Source organism: Chenopodium quinoa, unplaced genomic scaffold (genome assembly GCF_001683475.1).
Source record: "Chenopodium quinoa cultivar QQ74 unplaced genomic scaffold, ASM168347v1, whole genome shotgun sequence".
In the NCBI taxonomy this organism is placed as follows: Eukaryota; Viridiplantae; Streptophyta; class Magnoliopsida; order Caryophyllales; family Amaranthaceae; genus Chenopodium; species Chenopodium quinoa.
In genome coordinates, this window is record NW_018742669.1 from 148,611 (window position 1) to 167,197 (window position 18,587).

The following is an 18,587-nucleotide window of genomic DNA, read 5'->3' on the forward strand; positions in this document are numbered from 1 at the left end:
TGTTGTGGTTTAAATAAAAGTCAATGTTTATTATCTAACTCCACTTTAACATTGACAAGCATGATATATTAGAGAATGACAATAAAATTGTTGTTGTTTTTTTATTTTTTTTTAAGAAAATAAAAAATAAAATTGTTTTCTAAATTTGAAGAGAAGGTTTACAACAGTAATAATTATGTTAATTTAACATTTTACAATTTTGAATGATATATTTATGGAAAAGCAAATTTGTTACTTTAATTTTGTCATTAACAAAGATTCATATATATATGTGGTTGACCAAACTATATGACCAGGGTTACTTGGTCAAGGGTTACTCGGTTGGTAGGGGTTACTCGGTCTGTCAGGGGTAACCTGTTTCGGGGTTTTCTGTGTCCCTTGGGAGAGTTACAACTTCGAGGCTGGAACCACGCACCTGTACCTGCAAGATAACGGAGACTCCTTGGGCAGGGAGCTCCGCCTCCAACGATCAAGTTAGCGAATGAAGGAGTTGTAATGCGGAATGTAAATGGGTGCCGGATGCTAGGACGGGTCTAGCAGGCGGTACCGAGTGGTGTGTGATTGTCTTGGGATTTGTGCAATCCGTGTGTTTCTTGTGAACAATCTCTGTCATTAATGAGCATTTATGATAGTATTTATAGCATTGGGAAGCGTGCCAGGTTCTAGGGTTTTTGGCCAACCCTAGGACTGACTGGGCTTTCTTGGGATTTGGGCCCAATCTCCTACCTGTTTAGGCAAGGCTGAAGGGCCACATGGCATAGCATAGGAAGTCCATGGTGGACCAGCTGAAGTGTGCCACGTGGCAGGTCCTGATAAGCCCAACTGGGTGACACTTGTCAGGACCTGATTGGTCTACATGGCGAGGGGTGATTGGAGGGAAAATCCCCCTAATCATTTTCCCCTCACAGGTGGCATGTGACCTGACACGTGTAACCTGTGAAAAGCGTCGCCCAGTGGGGAGGCGATAGGTGTCGACGGATAGCTTGGCCGAGTATTTTCCCGCCCAAATTTTTGAATTTGAATGCTCTTCTGCTCATTCTCTCCCTATAAATAGGGCTGGTCAACAAGCCTTTTGTTCACATTATTTCCAGAAAGAGATCTCTCGGACCCCAGCTTTTTGCGATTTTACGAAGCAGTCGTACCCCGCCGCTTACTTTCTTCTCGGACGCCTACTTCCAGTCTACTTCAACTTTCAACTTCAGGTAAACATCCATTCTTTGAATCTTTTTCCTCTTTTATTTTACAAAGCATGGTGTCTCAAAGACACTCGGCACGACCTAGGTTGTCGATTAGTCGGTCACCGGGGACGGCTGAATCCAGGACTAGGAGTGCCGACTGCCCTGCGGTACTTCAAACTTTGCGCAAGTCCCGGAATCCAACTGTCTTTGTATCTAAGCAGAACAGTATGGCAAGAACAAAAAAGACCAAGAGAATAGAAAACTCTGATGGCTCCTCTTTCCGGGTTCCGATTAGTGAAATATCGGACCAGCCGCCTGATACCGCAGGGACCCAAGGCAACCCTTTAACCGAAAGCTCTGAGGAGGGACCTAAGGTAGTTCCTTCTCACTTTACTGTTGACTTGGCTAGTCAGCAGACGGCCCCTGATGAAGAAGGGGGGTCGACCCCTTCAGGAAATGGGGAGGAATCGGACTCTTTTGATAGCGAGTCTGGCTCTAGCTTATCGAGCCGCCCTTCTATAAGCTCGGAAGAGAGACATAATCTCTTGCATGAGGCGAGAGATTCTCATGCAGCTGAAAAGGGGGGAGGTCAATCGGAACCATCCGCTTCTCATAGGGAGTTGAACACTCCTTATTACTGCCATGTACCCAAGGGCCGAATCAAGGCCATGAGAGAGCGCATAGACACCTTTCTTTCGGACCATACGATGGGTCCGAATTATCGAGTATTCGTGCCGGATGGCGAGGACACAGTCGTTTGGCCAGAGGGCGCCAGCTACGGGGACGCTTGTTTTGGCTGTTACGAGGCGGTCATCAAGGCTGGATTGCGGTTCCCATTGCATCCGGCCGTCTAGCAAATCCTCAATGGGTACGAGGTGGGGCTTTGGCAGTTAGCCCCCAACTCTTGGTTCAACATTCTTAGCTATGTAGCCGGATGTGAGATGCATGGGGTAGAGCCAAATTTCGAGGTGTTCGCCCATATGAACTACCTCAGCCGAACCCCCAAAGCAAGCGGTACCGGCTGGTACCAAATAACAAGTCATAAGGGCTATCTTATGACCAAAGGCAAAGAGAATAAATGGAAGGATTGGAGAAACACCTTACTCATCATTTCTAGCCCCGAGCGCCTGCTGAACAAACGCTACAATAGGTGGAACAAGGATCCGCCTCTTCTTGCAGGCGAACGCAGCATGCCGCTTTTTCCCCTCAAGGCCAGGGAAGAGATCCTGGACCGAGGGCTTTTTAAAGTAGAGATTAGGGAAAACTCTACTACTGGGGTACGTGAACAGGTGCCCCTAAACTGCGTCCTAGAGTTTCAATGGCTCTATGACGAGTTTTTCCTGGCCGCCTGTGGCCTTAGCAGTCGGTCCTCCAGAGGTAGCCGTCCACTTGAAAATATGTACCCTTCACTTTGACTTGTTTGAATACTTTTCTAACTTTTGTGGTTCTCATTTGTAGTTGAGGCTATGGACCAAATTACTGCTTCAAAGAAGGCGGTTGCCATGTTGCGAGCCTCCATAATGCAACAGCAGCGAACCGCTTCTGGTTCTCCTGCCAAGGGGACGCCCACAGTGAGTGTCGATTTTTAAAACTCTTTTTTGAAAGACTGCTTGATGAATATTGACCACTCGTCTCCTTTGCAGACGGGCACTTCCAAACCCTCATCCTCCCACCAACCGGACTCGAAGGTTCGGAAGCTAACTGGTGAAAGTACGCCTGGATCTACCATGAAGAAATCAGCTGACAAGCAGCCGGCCACCCTAGAAAGTGTGGGGAACTCACCGCCTGTTGTGACACATCCGCCGAGAAGTATAGCCTGCTCTGCTAGACTTGCTTATTTCTTTCACTCTCTTCATGTTTATGATGTTTCTCTTTTTTTGATGCAGGCGGCCCTTTAGAGCCAGACTTGGTCCAAATGGCCAAGTCTACGATTAAGGTCGTCCCTCAAGAGGAGAGGGACGCGGTCAAGGGAGTCTGCACCCTTGACTTGGATGGCATCATGGGTCTCCTCTCTGAGGTAGACTTAGAATATTTTTAAACTTTATTACTTGTCATGCCGCCTGCTTTTCTCAAATATGACGCCTGTTTTTCTTATTTTCAGACCATGTTGAGAGTACACGGCCTTCGTAGGCCGATCAACGCCAAAAACAAAGAGGTAAGGGCTGCTAAAGCTATGGCCGCCTCTGACGCTGATAAGGCAATGTTTCAAATTGCCCAAAATGAATTTTTGACAATTGACATTCTTTATTATCAGGCGCAGGCCACTGTCAATATCCGTGTTGAGTTGGAGGCGGCCAAAAAGAAGAACAACGAACTGGAGGCGACGGCCAAGAGCCTCAAGGGTGAGCTGAGGCCGCTTAAACAGAAGATGACTCAGTTCGAGACCTTGGAGAAATCCTTGGCTTCGACCAAAGAGCGCCTGGTCCAGCAAGAGAAGAGCCTTACTGATGAGCTCTCGGCTAAGGCCAAAAAAGAGAAAATGGAGCTGGCCCGGGCCATGATGGACGACTCTGCTCAAATCATGAGGATGACCTGGATGGCTTTCTTTCCAAAATCTCATTATGCCGCCTAGGAGAAGAAATTTGCTACTTGTACTGAAAAGTACAACCAGCAAATCATGCAGCAGGCGGCTGAGGAGGACTAGGCAGCCGAGTCCAGCTCAGAAGAGGAGGAAGAGGTGGTAGCCCTGCAGCCGATTATGGTGGAAGCATCTAAAGAAGCTGCCCTTGATGCCAAGACAAGTAAGAAGGATGCCCCTCAGAACCAGGCGTCCCTTGCTGATCAGGCGGCAGTCAATACCGAAACTCTACCACAAACTTAGAGCTTTTTATATTCAATCTTATATTCGGCCTGCGTGCCGTTTGTTTTTGTATATCTTTACCCGGCCAGGGGGTCGGCGCTTCTGAATATTTGCCAGCTTGTCTGGTTTTAACTTAACTTTGCCAGCTTGTCTGGCTTTAATTTGATATGATTTGGCGACTGTTGAGTCGTCTTTTGCTGTTGCATATGCTGTTGTCTTTTGACTTTTGTTTTTGTTGAATTTGCCAAACATTTTGCTTGTCGCGACTTAATAGCCGCTTGTATGGCGTATCCATGTTAAACTTTTTAGCTAAATTTTTGGATCCTGATGCCGACTGCCAATTTAGACGGGTGTATCAGCCGTTATCACATCCAGTCGGACACCGAGAGGTCCTTCTAGGTTGTTCAGATTCATTTAGTATTTCTTAGTGGGAATGTTTGTTTGAGTGCCTTTTGCCAAAGACCAGGCGGACTGCTCAAACCTTTAGGATTCCGGACCAAGTATGGAAGAACAACTTATGGTTTAACTATGGTGTTAACCAATCGTGGCTGCTCCTAATCCTGAGTAGTAGAGGTATCAGTCGTCAATGGCCGACTAATCCCCTTGATTCGTCAATTTTTGTTGACTATTAAATCAGAGGGCGCCTCCTGTATTTATCCCAAGTAATACAGGCGGCTATCCGACGCATATGTCAGCTGCTGACACTTATGAAAGTGTCGAGTTATCCTTGTCTCAAAACGGATACGTTGTCCTTGAGGACAGTTGTATAGGGGCCGTGTAAGTAGTTTATAGAGCATTATTCCACCCAAATGGGAGCTGCTCTCTGCGACGAATCTCATCCAAATGGCATGTCGTCGGACGCCTGCTATTTATTGGGACAGGTCGTATTAATTTAAAAATTAAGCGTAATTAAGCGGCTTGGTGCCTGGGTTGATTAGCCGTATGGTGGGAAAACAGGCGTGGCCTTTAGTAAATTTGTGTTGGAGGGTATCCGCCTGTCTTGGGACAGACGAAGTGTACTCCTTTTTGAAACATATTAAAAGAGGGTAAACTTGGAACTTTCATTAATAAACTTTAAATAATTACATCAAAAGTAATATTTTTTCAGATTGTCTACATTCCAAGTCTTAGGTAGGGATCGACCCTCTGGTATTTCCAGACGGTAGGTGCCGTCCCTGACCTCCTCAAAGATTCGGTAGGGTCCTTCCCAGTTAGGAGTTAGCTTTCCCAACTCGTTGGCCCTGCCGACTGATTCCATTTTCCTTAGTACGAAGTCCCCTACTTTGAGTGGGCGCTTGTGTACTCTTCTGTTGTAGATTCGAGTCATTCTCAGGCGGTATATTTCATGGCGTAGGGTAGCATTGCCCCTACGTTCTGGAAGGGAATCCAATGCTAGGCGCATTGTTTCTCAATTTGCATCTTCATCATACAGCATAACTCGGAGAGTCTGCTCATAGTGCTCAATGGGTAGGACAGCTTCTGCCCCATATGTTAGGAGGAAAAGTGTTTCTCCAGTCGCTCCTTTTTCGGTCGTCCTTATGGCCCAGAGAACATGTGGTAGTTTGTCTGCCCATAGGCCGCATGCTTTCTCAATCTTCTTCTTTATACCGTCTAAGATGATTTTGTTAAATGCTTTGACTAGGCCGTTTGCTTGCGGTCGTCCGACTAATGCAAAGCGGTAGGCAATTCCTTGATCTCTCAACCAAGTTTTGAGAACGGGTGTCTCAAATTGGGGACCGTTGTCAAAATCCATGGACATAGGAACCCCAAAACGAGTGATCACATTCCTCCAAATGAAAGAGATTACATCCTTGGTCTTGATGCCCCTGAATGCCTTGGCCTCCACCCATTTGGTGAAGTAGTCGACTGCTACCAGGATGTATCTCCTGCCGCCTGATGCAGTCGTATAGGGTCCTAGAATATCCATGCCCCACTTAGCAAATGGTATTGGGCTGTGGATAACCGTTAGATCTGTAGCTGGACGATGAATCAATTTGCCAAACCTCTGGCACTTGTCACACTTTTTAACCAGATCCATGGCGTCTGCCTCCAGAGTCGGCCAGAAGTACCCTTGCCGCCTCACTCTCTTAGCAAGCGACCTACCGCCTATGTGAGAGGCGCAAAATCGGTAACACATTTCAAGAAGGGTTGAAGATACCCTCTCTTGTAGAGTTCCCCCTTTATTATTTCAAAACTGGACGCTCGGTTTTTTAGTGAGGCCGCCTGATAATGATCATCCGGCAAAGTGCCATCTGTTAGGTATGCCCTGATTGGGTCCATCCATGTTGAGCTTCTGTCAAGGACTACAATTTTGTTTTCCTCAATACTCCGTTTTTCCATTACCTCCCAAAATACAGTTCTAGGGGTGTCGCATGAAGCCGAGGATGCTAGTTTGGACAAGGCGTCCACCTGGTTATTCTCGGACCTTGGGACCTGAGTTAACTGGAAATCTTCAAGCGAGCTTGCCGCCTGTTTCACGACCTTTAGGTACTTGACTATAGCCGGATAAGTGGCTTCATAATCCCCATTGTACTGGCTAACTATGAGTTGTGAATCAGAACAGGCGACTATCTTTCTTTCCCTAGCTGCTTTGCACATGCGGATACCAGCCAAAAGGGCTTCATATTCAGCTTCGTTGTTTGACGTCTGAAACTTGAAACGAAGCGCATATTCATACCTGTCGCCCTCTGGCGACTGACATACAATACCTGCCCCACAACCATTTGCTGTGGAACTCCCATCAACATAGACTTTCCAGAGTTGGTCAATTTCTTCATATTCTGGTGGCCGGGTCATCTCAACTATAAAGTCTGCAAAAGCTTGCCCCTTCACAACTTTTCTGGGCTCGAACGTGACCTCAAGGCTTTGGATCTCAATTGCCCACTTTATCATCCGTCCTGACGACTCCATGGTCGTCAGGGGTCGTTTGATTGGCTGGTCTGTGTAAATGACCACCGGATGTGCCAGGAAATAAGGCTTCAAGTTCTTCACTTCCATGTACAGGGAGAGTCCAAATTTCTCCACCAGTGGGTACCTCAACTCTTCATTCTTCAAGACATGACTGACAAAGTAGAATGGGAGTTGGCAGCCGTCTCTTTCAGCTAAGAGGACGGCACTTAAAGCATGATCTGATACTGCGAGATACATGTAAAGCACTTCTTTTGGCAAAGGACTGACGAGTCTCGGCAGGGAATGCAGATTCTCTTTCAGCTTTTAGAGGGTCGACTCAGCATTGGTCCCCATTCAAACTTTGCTTTCTTTCTAATTGCCTGGAAAAAGTAGAGGCACTTGTCGCCTGCCCGACTGAGAAACCTTCCGAGAGCGGCGAGGAAGCCTGTTAACCTTTGTACCTCTCGGACGGTGCGAGGCGACTACATGTCAATGATCGCCTGCACCTTGTCAAGATTTGCCTCTATTCCCCTTTGATTTATCAGGAATTTGAGAAACTTCCCAAACTCAACTCCAAAGACACACTTTTTTGGATTAAGGATGACTCGGTGCCGCTTGAGTGTGGCGAATGTTTCTCGGAGGTCTGCCATATGGTCTGTTTGGAGTTTTGACTTTACAATCATATCATCAATATACGCCTCCACATTTCTTCCAATTGTTCAAAAAACACAGTGTTTATCATTCTTTGGAAGGTTGCCGGGGCGTTATTCAGACCAAACGACATGACCGTGTAACAATAGAGTCCCTGCTCTGTGACAAAGGCAGTTTTCTCTTGATCTTTTTTCCATAGAGGGATCTGGTGAAAGCCTGAATAGGCGTCCATGAATCTCATCAAGGCATGGACGGCTGTTGAGTCGACCAAGCTGTCGATCTTTGGCAAAGGATAGCTGTCTTTCAGACATGCCTTGTTTAAATTAGTGTAGTCCACACACATGCGCCAGGAACCATTTGGCTTCTTGACTAGCACCACATTTGCAACCCATTCTGGGTAGAAACACTGCCGAATGTATCCCGCATCAAGTAACTTCTTTACCTCGGCGGTGGCCGCCTGGTTTCTTTATTCACCATGATGCGTTTTCTTCTGTCGTACCGGTTTCTTTTTTGGGTCGACAGCTAGCTTGTGTACCGCCAAGTCTGGACTAATACCTGGCATCTCATGCACCTCAAATGCAAAAATATCTTGGAACTCTTTCAGCAATTGGCGAAGGTCATTGCCAAGTTTAGTCAGAGCAGTCGTCCCCACCTTAAAAGTTCAGTCTGGACGACTGTCATCGAGGGCGACATCTACGTGCTCCCCAGCTGGCTGAGGGCGGGATTCATCCGGTCGCTCCTCATCCAGTGATTGTTATTGCTTATGCTTTTTCTTGACCTCCATCTCGGAGGCTTTTCTTTTTCTGCCGCCTGCCTCTTGGGTAGACGCTTCTTCTATGGCTTTGCCAGTTGGGCCGTTTGAAGTTACCGTTGTTTTGATGTCAGTGAGGTAACATTCTCTGGCCATTCTCTGGTCCCCCCTTATGGAACCGACTGTTTTGTCACCCTTCTCAAACTTGAGCAACATAAGGGATGGAATGATAACTGCTTTAGAGTCATTAAGGGTGGGGCGCCCAAGGATCATGTTGTAGGCATTAAGTTCTTCCACAACCAGGAAACGAATGACCATGTGGCGGCCCTCGCCTCTCTCACCCAGACGGACAGGAAAGTCAACTTGACCAATCGGATGGACGACTCCCCCTCCAAATCCTACGAGAGGATGGGAGACATGCTGTATACTCTCAAGCCTGTACTTGAGCTTGGTCAAGCACTTATGGCTGATGAGGTCCGACGAACTCCCTGTATCAATAAGTATCCTGCCGACTCTTTGATTGGCCACTTTACACTCGATGACAATTGGGTCGTCATGCGGCCGTCGGACACCACCCGAATCTTTCTCAGAAATAATAACCTCAGGAAACAAGGTACCAAAGGTCTCACCCTGATTAACAGAGTTAACATCCAGTTGTCTGATGTTATCCTTGTTTCCCCGAACAGTTGGGCCTCCCCCTGCATAGCCGCCTGCTATTGTATAGATGGCAGCTTCATCAGTGTCAGAGCTGTCGGCCGGCTTCTGTCTTTTTTTCCTGGCCGACTGATTTTGTTTGGGGGGCTGTTTTCCTTTAGATTTCTTGACATAAGAGTCCAGATCACCCTTTTCAGCCAACTGATCCAGCAGACGCTTGAGACTAATGCATTTGTTGGTCTCATGCCCAACGTCATCATGAAAATGGCAGTGCTTGCCTTAGTTGCGCTTGCTAGGATCACCCTTCATAGGTGTCGGCTTCTTAAGTGAGAGTCGGCCCTTAACTTCTTAGAAAATGGTATGATTATCTTGTTGAACTCATACTTGGGGGAGTATGGAGTGAATTCCTTTCTCTTCTTACTGGACGGCTGACTAGTGGAGTCGGCCATCCAAACATCTTTTCTCTTTTTCTCTTCCTTGGGGGCCGCTTTCTGTGAACGACCCTCCTTTTTCTCGGACCTTTTCTGGTCCCCTTGCTTTCCTATGTGACAGAGGTCGACTGCCTGTATGTAGGTCTCGGCCTCCATCATTGCCTCTTGGAGAGTAGCCACTCTTTTTCTGACTAAATCGAATTTGAAGTTCGACCCGTCTTTTAATACCTTGAAGAAATCAGTATAGGCTACTTCATCCGGCATGTTGGGTATTTGTATCCTCATCAGATTGAATCTCTTTATGTAGGAGTGTAATCCCTCCTTTTCTCCTTGCTGGACGGCTCCTAGATCAAGAGTCATCTTCCTGGCAAGTATATTCATGGAAAAGTTTGATGCAAACAAATAAGCCAATGTTCTGAAGTTGTTAACACAGCCGGCCGACAGGTTGCCGAACCACTGCTGGGCGACTCCCTTCAGAGTGGCAGGAAAACACCTACACCATGTGGAATCGTACAATCCTTGAAGGTACATTAGATTGGTGAATGTCATCAGGTGATCCTCTGGGTTAGTGATGCCATCATAGGCGCCTATTAACACATTTTTCACTTTGGCCGGCTGGGTGTCTTGTAAGATTTCCTTGGAGAAGGCGGTTGGCTGTTCTCCAAGTTGAAGCAATCGTAACTGCCAGTCCAAAGGCTGGACATTCTTAGCTGTCTAACCCCCAAAAAGAGGAGGTGGCAAAAAGTAGTGAGTTTGCGGCACATATGGCGGCTGAGTGACATATGGTGCCGACCGTTGGTGGTGAGAGCTAGAACCGGAGTGTGCACTGCCTGTCCGGATCTCATAGTTTGACCTTGAATGATTCATAGAAGTGTTTTGTATACTGTCAAGAAAAACAGAAGTAGAGGCCGACTCAGACTGCTGTTGGCTCCTTTTTTGTTGAATCAGCAGCCGGGCGTCTGAGTAGGATTTCTTTGAGCCGTCTGGTTGAACCAGGCGGATTGGTTTCCTTCCCAATGAGGCAGGGATACGGTGCTTGGACAAATTGACTAGAGGTACCCGCCTCTCCTCTTGGCGAGGGTGGGGGGTTGCCTCACGGTCCTTCAATGACTTCTTCTTCCCTGAATAGGAAGGCTTTTTGCTCGACTGCCCTTTTTGGGAGACAGTTGTCTTTTTGTTGATGAGATCTTTAATCTCACCCTTGAAACTTCTCATGATGGTCATAAGATCATTCCTTGAGACAAGAGCTGTCCAGTCGACCGCTTGATGAGGGTCGGCCGAAGGTCCGACTGTTTGGCCTTGACCGGCCTGGTCTTGTCGTTCTTGCCTTTCACGAGGGGTAGTGCGTCGAGCCCTCAAGGACCCTTCTAGGGCCGTGCGAGTCTCAACTTCAGGCTCAGTGTCCTGATCAGAAGAAACATGAGGCTCGTCTTCTTGGCAGTCGACCTCGGGACGCTTGTCACTATTGGTTGGTACAGATTGTGATGCCATCTCAAAGGTACTCTCCCCACAGACGGCGCCAAAATGTTTCGGGGTTTTCTGTGTCCCTTGGGAGAGTTACAACTTCGAGGCTGGAACCACGCGCCTGTACCTGCAAGATAACGGAGACTCCTTGGGCAAGGAGCTCCGCCTCCAACGATCAAGTTAGCGAATGAAGGAGTTGTAATGCGGAATGTAAATGGGTGCCGAATGCTAGGACGGGTCTAGCAGGCGGTACCGAGTGGTGTGTGATTGTCTTGGGATTTGTGCAATCCGTGTGTTTCTTGTGAACAATCTCTGTCATTAATGAGCATTTATGACAGTATTTATAGCATTGGGAAGCGTGCTAGGCTCTAGGGTTTTTGGCCAACCCTAGGACTGACTGGGCTTTCTTGGGATTTGGGCCCAATCTGCTACCTGTTTAGGCAAGGCTGAAGGGCCACATGGCATAGCATAGGAAGTCCATGGTGGACCAGCTGAAGTGTGCCACGTGGCAGGTCCTGATAAGCCCAACTGGGTGACACTTGTCAGGACCTAGTTGGTCCACATGGCGAGGGTGATTGGAGGGAAAATCCCCCTAATCATAACCCAGTCAGTGTTTTGATGTGTGTCAGCTGACCACACGGTGTGGCTAGCCACACAAAAAATGTGTTGTTTGTCATTTGATTAAGTAGTGGCGTATTAGATTAATCATGAATAAATGAGTTATGTACGAAGTATATGAGATTATGAGTAATTGAGTACGTATAATCATAGAAAATCTAATATTTCCTCTGTAACATGTTTTGCAACACTTCTCTTTTTATGTTTGTCAATGCACTATTTCAATCGTTAATATCTATATTATCAATGTGTAAAAATTATAAAAATGTGATATTATTAAAGTATAAATCGAAATGAGTTTAACAAGATCCCACATGACTATATTTTTCCGAATTTATAAATCATCAAATCTAGTTAAAGTGAGATATGTGAATGGTGTAAAAGTTAAACTATTGTAATTAAGAAAACGGATGAAGAATTATGGAGAGTATTTATTTAAGGCCCAACAAACCTACGGCCATGAAATGGGCTTGAGAAGATCAAGTTTAATGGATGTGAAAGTGTTGGGTTTGTCAGTATATGGGCCGAAAGTATTGGGCTTACTTGTAATGGACTTAAAAGTCGCATATTAAGAAGTTGGCGAATCTTGTAATGTCCCATTTTCGGAATCATCTTTTTAATATTTTTTTGGGCAGAAAATTTTGACTAATTCCTTTTTTTTTTTTTTTTTTTTTTTTTGGGAAAATAAATGAGATTATTTTCATCTGTTCGAGTTCAATTTCCGTTAGACTAAAGCCCTTTTTGGTTCAAATTAGTAAAGGAAAGGGAGAGAAAGGAAAGGAAAGGAGGATAAGGGAAGTAAAAGTGATTTTATTTTCCGATGTTTGGTTAATGTAAAATTGTTAGGAAATGAAGGGAAGAGAAATGAAGCATTTTTTTTTCTCTTTTCTCTCAAATTCATCTAATTTTGGGAGAAAAGGAAAAATGAAAAGTTTGTAAAGACTTTTTCATTCTATTTTCTTTCCTTTCCTACCAATTCTCATATCATTTATCATACCAAACATGAAAAAACTAATAAAATTCACTTTATTTATTTATTCCGGCCAAATTCATTACCACCCTCAAGAGTTAAACCATATTTGACTTCCTCTCGGTTGGATCACTGAAAAAAGGAAAACCAATTTTCTTTTATGGTGGAACTTAAAATGGTTTATTCAAATTGAGATAAAACCCGAAAACCAAAATGTCTAACATTTCATAATTAATGCCAAGAATCAGTCATCCCATCTAGCCTACCATAACTACAATGGATAACATTATTGGCTTATTGCTAGTTTACCATTCCATGGAAGTATAATGACCTTATTGCCCTCTCAATTTCTTTAATCATAACCCCACTGACCAATCAGTACGTAACATCTTTTGTTTTTTTTTTACCAATTTTACCCTCATTGTTTTCCATTGTGATGCATACGTGTATTATCTTATAATAACATATATTATTAATAATAATATGGGAATATATAGGATAATATTAGGACAAGTTGTAGCTCTTCAAACCTATGAAAGGCCTTTCAACTTGGAATCAAAATCTTCCCATATCTTCTCATTAATTATCTCCCAACTTTTTTCTCCTGGAAAAAAGATAAGTTGATAGCCCTACTTCCATTTTCTTCCATCCACTCAAAAAAAAAAAAAAAAAAAAAAAAATCTAATTGTTCTTCTCTTGAATGATTATGTCTTTCATTCAACAAAAGTTGTAGTTTTTACTGCTATCAAATGGCTATATAATACTCTTTTGACTAATTACTAGTAGAACTAATTAGGATATAGTTTTTTTTTACTATTAAATTAGGGTCAAAGTTTAACACAAGAATACATTACTCGTCAAGTTTATTAAACAAATATATAAATTGGTGGATACAATTAAAAAATTTTAAAAGGAGGATGGAATCACCAATTTTAATTTGTGGTGGAGTAGATACATAAGAAAACTAGTTTGACTTTCCATACGATATGAAATTTGTTGGGTATGGTCTAATAGATATATAACACAGCCATGAAAGTGTGTATCGACTTGCACAGTTGCCAAATTCCTGGAAACACAATCTTCAATACACTTGCTTCTTATAACTTGTACCCCTCATCTAACTATTTTAATTGATGTTACTCCCTATCAAAATCCAAATATCACTAAAGATCTTTTGCAGTCTCCGACTCTCAGTACTATATATCATATCTTTGGTGCTATCAGCCAGCTGCATATAATTAATTTAACACAAGCTTTCTATATGTGGACCTAACAAAGTAGCACTATTTGTTTTTGTTACATCAACCTCAGCTTAAAGCTGTCAAAGGAAGCTCAAAGAAAAGTATTGTACGCTTCATCAATTAATCCTTGATACAAGGATAAGATGCAATCTAAACTTAGATCTATCACTGGTAATAAGATTGAAACCTATCATTGAGCATATTATCCTGGATCCATGCAATTAACCTTGAATCAAGAACAAGATGGAAACATTTATCAATTTAATAACCTTGATCCAAGGATAAGATGCAATTTAAGCATAAAACCAAGGATAAAATGGAAATCATTGATTAATTATAATACAATTAACAAGACGAACATCGATATACTTTAAACTTAGAGTTGATTATGGAGTATGCTAGGCCAAACAATCACCCACAAACCTAGTCACTCAGGTTTCAGAGCAACGCCTTAGAGTTGATTATGGACCATGCTAGGCCAAACAATCATTCACAAACCAAGTTACGGACCATGCTAGGCAAATCAATTACCCACAAAGCAAGTCACATCGGTTTCGAAGCAAGGCCAAAGATGATCAACTCTATAAAAACTCGCCTAATCTTAAGGTAGAGCCAAAACATCCCTTTACCATAAGACATTGTGATGATAGATCGAGTACCGATGATGATGATGATGATGATGTTGCAATTAAGACAAGCAAGCTAGTTGATATGTCTTAAGGAACACTGATTAAATCCCCCAACACACCACCAAATTAATAGGATATGTACCCTTCACGAATTAAGACCAAGTCTTACTTTCAAATCTCGCTTATGATTACAGTATTTTCATATCAAAATCACCATAAATTATCACCATGTTAGTGGCCTCTCTAAATATCTCCTCTATTATTCTTCTTATCTTTCAGCATCCCCTTTTCACTAATTTCATTCATAATTAAAATAACAACAATAATAAGTTAATTGGGAATTATAATATCTACTAATAGATACAATTAATTAGTTTAAAATAGAACATGGTACAAATTAGTTACCACGATTTTCTTTTTTACAATTTGATGAATCTAACATCATCGTGGATGATTCCTCCTATACCCAAAGTTGCCCTTCCTTCCATACATTTGGCCATTTTTTTTAACCATCAATATTAGGAAACCTTCCTACAAAGAAACGCTAAAAAAAAATTTAAAAAAAAAATCTGAAAATTCCCAACCTACTAACAACAAAACTACAGTACCTCAAAATTTCAATCATTCCTTTTTATTTTAATTTCATTCATTTCCTAAGATCAACTACAACAACACTGACATTATCAGCGCTTTGCCTCGCCAAAGCCAACTTCGTCAGCAAAATCGAAGCATCCGAACACGCCTTATCGGAACTATCCTTTGTAGCCGCAACCACCGCTTCGTTCCCAGGCGAACGAGGCGGCGATGCCGGCTTTTCAGCATTAATCAAGCACATCCTCGCCACGGCCGCAGCCGTTTCGTTCGATACAACATCCCATAGACCATCACTGGCTAAAATCAAACACTCGTCATCTGATGTCCGATCCGTAACCGTTACTTCCGGGTCGGGTATGACATACGGTTTTAGATAATTATCTCCGATTGCTCTGGACATTGCTAACATACCCAGCACTCTTGCACCATCCCAATATATTACTCGACCACCCGCTTCTTCAATCCGGGTCAACTCATCGGGTCTATCCGGCTGCAAAAACAAATTCAAATAAATATTAATTCTCCATCCACAAAATTCATAAAAATGATATTGTAATTATGACATCATAGTCCGGTGAAATTAATTACCTTATGATCGTTAGATAGAGGGATGGCGACGCCTTTACGGCAAAGCACGGCGCGTGAATCACCGCAGTTTGAAACAACGATTTTTTCCGGCGTTACGACGGAGACAACGGCGGTAGATCCGACGGCGTCGCACTGCGGTGTTTGCAGCTCACATCGACAGCTCGTCGAAGTTGAAGCACCGCCGTTGTTCTTCGCTCTATCTCCTACTTCTCTATCCATTCTAGTGAAACTCTGAGACAACGCCTGAGTCCAGTCATCGTCGTCGTTTTTCTCGATCTCTTCCTTTACAATCGCATGCATCCGCTCTTTACATCTTTTCGCAACCTATAACATTAACAAGCAAAAATCAATCAGCACCAACACAAAAATTCAACTCACGCGCGCAAAATTTTCGAATCGGATGAGTAAAATCGAGATTCATTGCAAAAGATGTCGAGTAAGTAATTACATGAGAGCAGCCATGGCCGTCATAGACGCCATAAAAATGAAATCCGGGTTGATTTTTGGAGTCGTCTTTTTTGCAGAAAGAAGGACGAATCGTAACCGCATCTTCCATATCTCTTCTCCGACCACAAACAGAAGTGTAACCGAACTTAGGAAAGTCATCATCATGAAGCGTGGATTCCTTAGGTTTTTCGCCGGGAAATTTCAAGGTCAAAAAATTCTCACACTGCGTCGCCGGTAAAATCAACGACGGTTTCTGCTGCTGTTGTTGTTCATCTTGATCTTCGATTTTGCGGCGTTTGAAGCGAGTAGTATCAGCAATATCAGTGATAAACTTGATTTGACGGAGTTCCATTCTCCTCCTCCTTGCGGTTCGTGAGGCCGGTTCAACCGGACTAGTGGGTTCATTCTCACCAACGTTAATACCGCAACACATTCCCGCCATTTGATCAGAAAAAGAAGTAATAGTAGTAGCAATGATGAATGATAGAAGAATAAAACCGGGTTTAGACCGGAGTAGTGTTTTTTAGGGAGAGAAAAAAAGGTGTTGTGAAGTGAGGAAATAATGGAGAGAGAGAAATGGGAGAGGGGGAGGAGGGGTCTTTAAAAAAAAGAGGGGAAAAGACGGGCAGAGGAAATGGGGGTGACCGTGACCGAAGCGGGCAGGAGAGGGTGGGCCGACACGTCCAGTTGGAGTGACGTAGAGTAAAGGAAGGAGGAAGGAGAGCCGTTGGATTAAGAGAGGAGAGATGAATGGGGGAGAAAGAACACGTGGAGATAGGTTTTGACGGGTGGGAGGTGGGGAATTAGGGAGGATACGTGGACCAATGAGGGATTAACACGAACTGTTCAACCGGCCTTCCTTTTCTGACACGCATGTGGTCCTTTTGTTGCAGCACCCCTACCCAACCTCGCGCCGAACACACTCACCTTCTTTTTTTTTTTTTTAAGTACAAATATGGTTTACACATTTACACATATGGAAATTATTTACTGGTAAGCTTACATGGGTTAATTTTGTTGGTTCCAATTTTGGGATTTTTGATTGCGAAAGCTTTGATTTTTTTTTTTTTTTTTTTTTTTTTGCATCAGATCAAATATTTTATAGTTAAAGGTGACAATGTTTACCTCATTCACTCTATAATTAGCAATTAACGATGTTTTATTCGTCAATATTTAATATAGATATCAGTCACGTAAAATATAACCTCATCTTTTCATCACTATTTTAGGTAGGTAATTTTTATTTTTTTGAAGATGAAGAAAAAGGGGTGTAACATGAGGACTTTCCAAAAGGTCAACCATCCTATTACTATTCTCTATTTTAGGAAGGTAATTAAGTGATAGATTTCATGGTTAATTACGATCTCGCTTGTTCATCATTGTTCGCTTCATTTAATTTTTGTACATAGCAATAACTTGCTTTCCCCTACTATTGAAATTAGTCATGTTCCCTATAAAAGAATTGTGGCGGTCTTGTTGTGGAAACTAGGGAGACTTTGATTGTTTAGAGTTGATTGCGTTAACTGGTTTTGACTATATTGGTTGGTAGCATAATAGTGTATAAAAATATTTAATAAGTTTCAGCCATGTTTTAAAAAATGTGAAATTAGGGTTAGAATATGGTGATAGATTAAGCAATAGCCATGAATGTAACTCTTTTTTATAGATCATATATATATTCACTTTTACTTGTAACATATTGATTCTTTGCATAATTTACAAACGTCACTTTAGACAACTAATGTTAATACTCCGTAATTTACCTATTTTTCAAATACTAAACTTTCAAGTGTTGACAAACGTACTTAGTCAAATGTCATAATAAATAATATGAGATGAGGCGAAGAGGAGTAATAAACCTCAAAAAGAGAAGGTTATAGAAAATAATGAGCATAATCTTGGTTAGGTTTCCAAATCTACAATATAATAAAGCAGAAGAGGAAAAAAATGGTGGAAGGGGTGGGTAGAGGAAATACTAGTAGATGGAAAATGTGAAGAGGCAACAGGTGTTTAAATGGAGGTGTCCTTCTCAAAGGCAAAGGGGAAAGGCAGAAATTCAGAAAACAAAAAAATTAAAAAAGTGAAGGGGTGAGTTATGTGAGTGGTAGTGGGACCACAAACAAAATACAAATGCCACATCTCATTAATCCAGAATATAAACTTTTTTCCTGGGGAGTCTTCGTTTCTTCAGCATTCTACTCTCTACTTTCGACACCTGTCACTTGCTTGACGTGGCTCTGAAGCCGCTTTTTTTGGATTTTGCTGCATTTGTATTTATTGCCTTGTACTCTGCTTCTACCCTCCCCCCTTTTTTTTTTTCTCCATTTTCAGATGATTTCATGAATATTTTGAATAGTACTCATTTCTCCTATTATTAATTATCTCTCTTACTAACCCTACTTACACTGTTTTTTTATTTGGAGTACTAACTATACTTTATATGGAGTATTATAAAAAAAAATTCATTTGCATTGCTTTATTGAAGCCTTCAAGACTACTCAATATTTTTCTTAAACTATATGCACTCCCTACGTTGTGGTTACTATAAAACGGAGGGAGTAACTTCTTTTTATTTTCGGGTTAGAAGAAGAGAAAATTGGTGGAATATATAATGGAGTAAATGTGTAGTGATAGAACGTATAAATTGATCATGTGCTTCATTGATCACCTCAAACTTTTATA

The 18,587-nt window shown here is 42.8% G+C and overlaps 1 protein-coding gene across 1 annotated transcript; it reads right to left on the minus strand.

Annotated features, from left to right (window-relative positions):
• Positions 1-14,602: 14,602 nt before the first annotated feature.
• Positions 14,603-16,483, minus strand: LOC110722303 (protein phosphatase 2C 37-like). The gene is made up of 3 exons (XM_021901576.1): positions 15,907-16,483; positions 15,459-15,782; positions 14,603-15,360 (listed from the first exon to the last, which is right to left on the minus strand). Exons 1-3 carry the CDS (start codon positions 16,345-16,347, stop codon positions 14,923-14,925), a joined length of 1,203 nt encoding a protein of 400 aa, XP_021757268.1. The 5' UTR covers positions 16,348-16,483; the 3' UTR covers positions 14,603-14,922.
• Between the last annotated feature and the right edge of the window lie 2,104 nt (positions 16,484-18,587).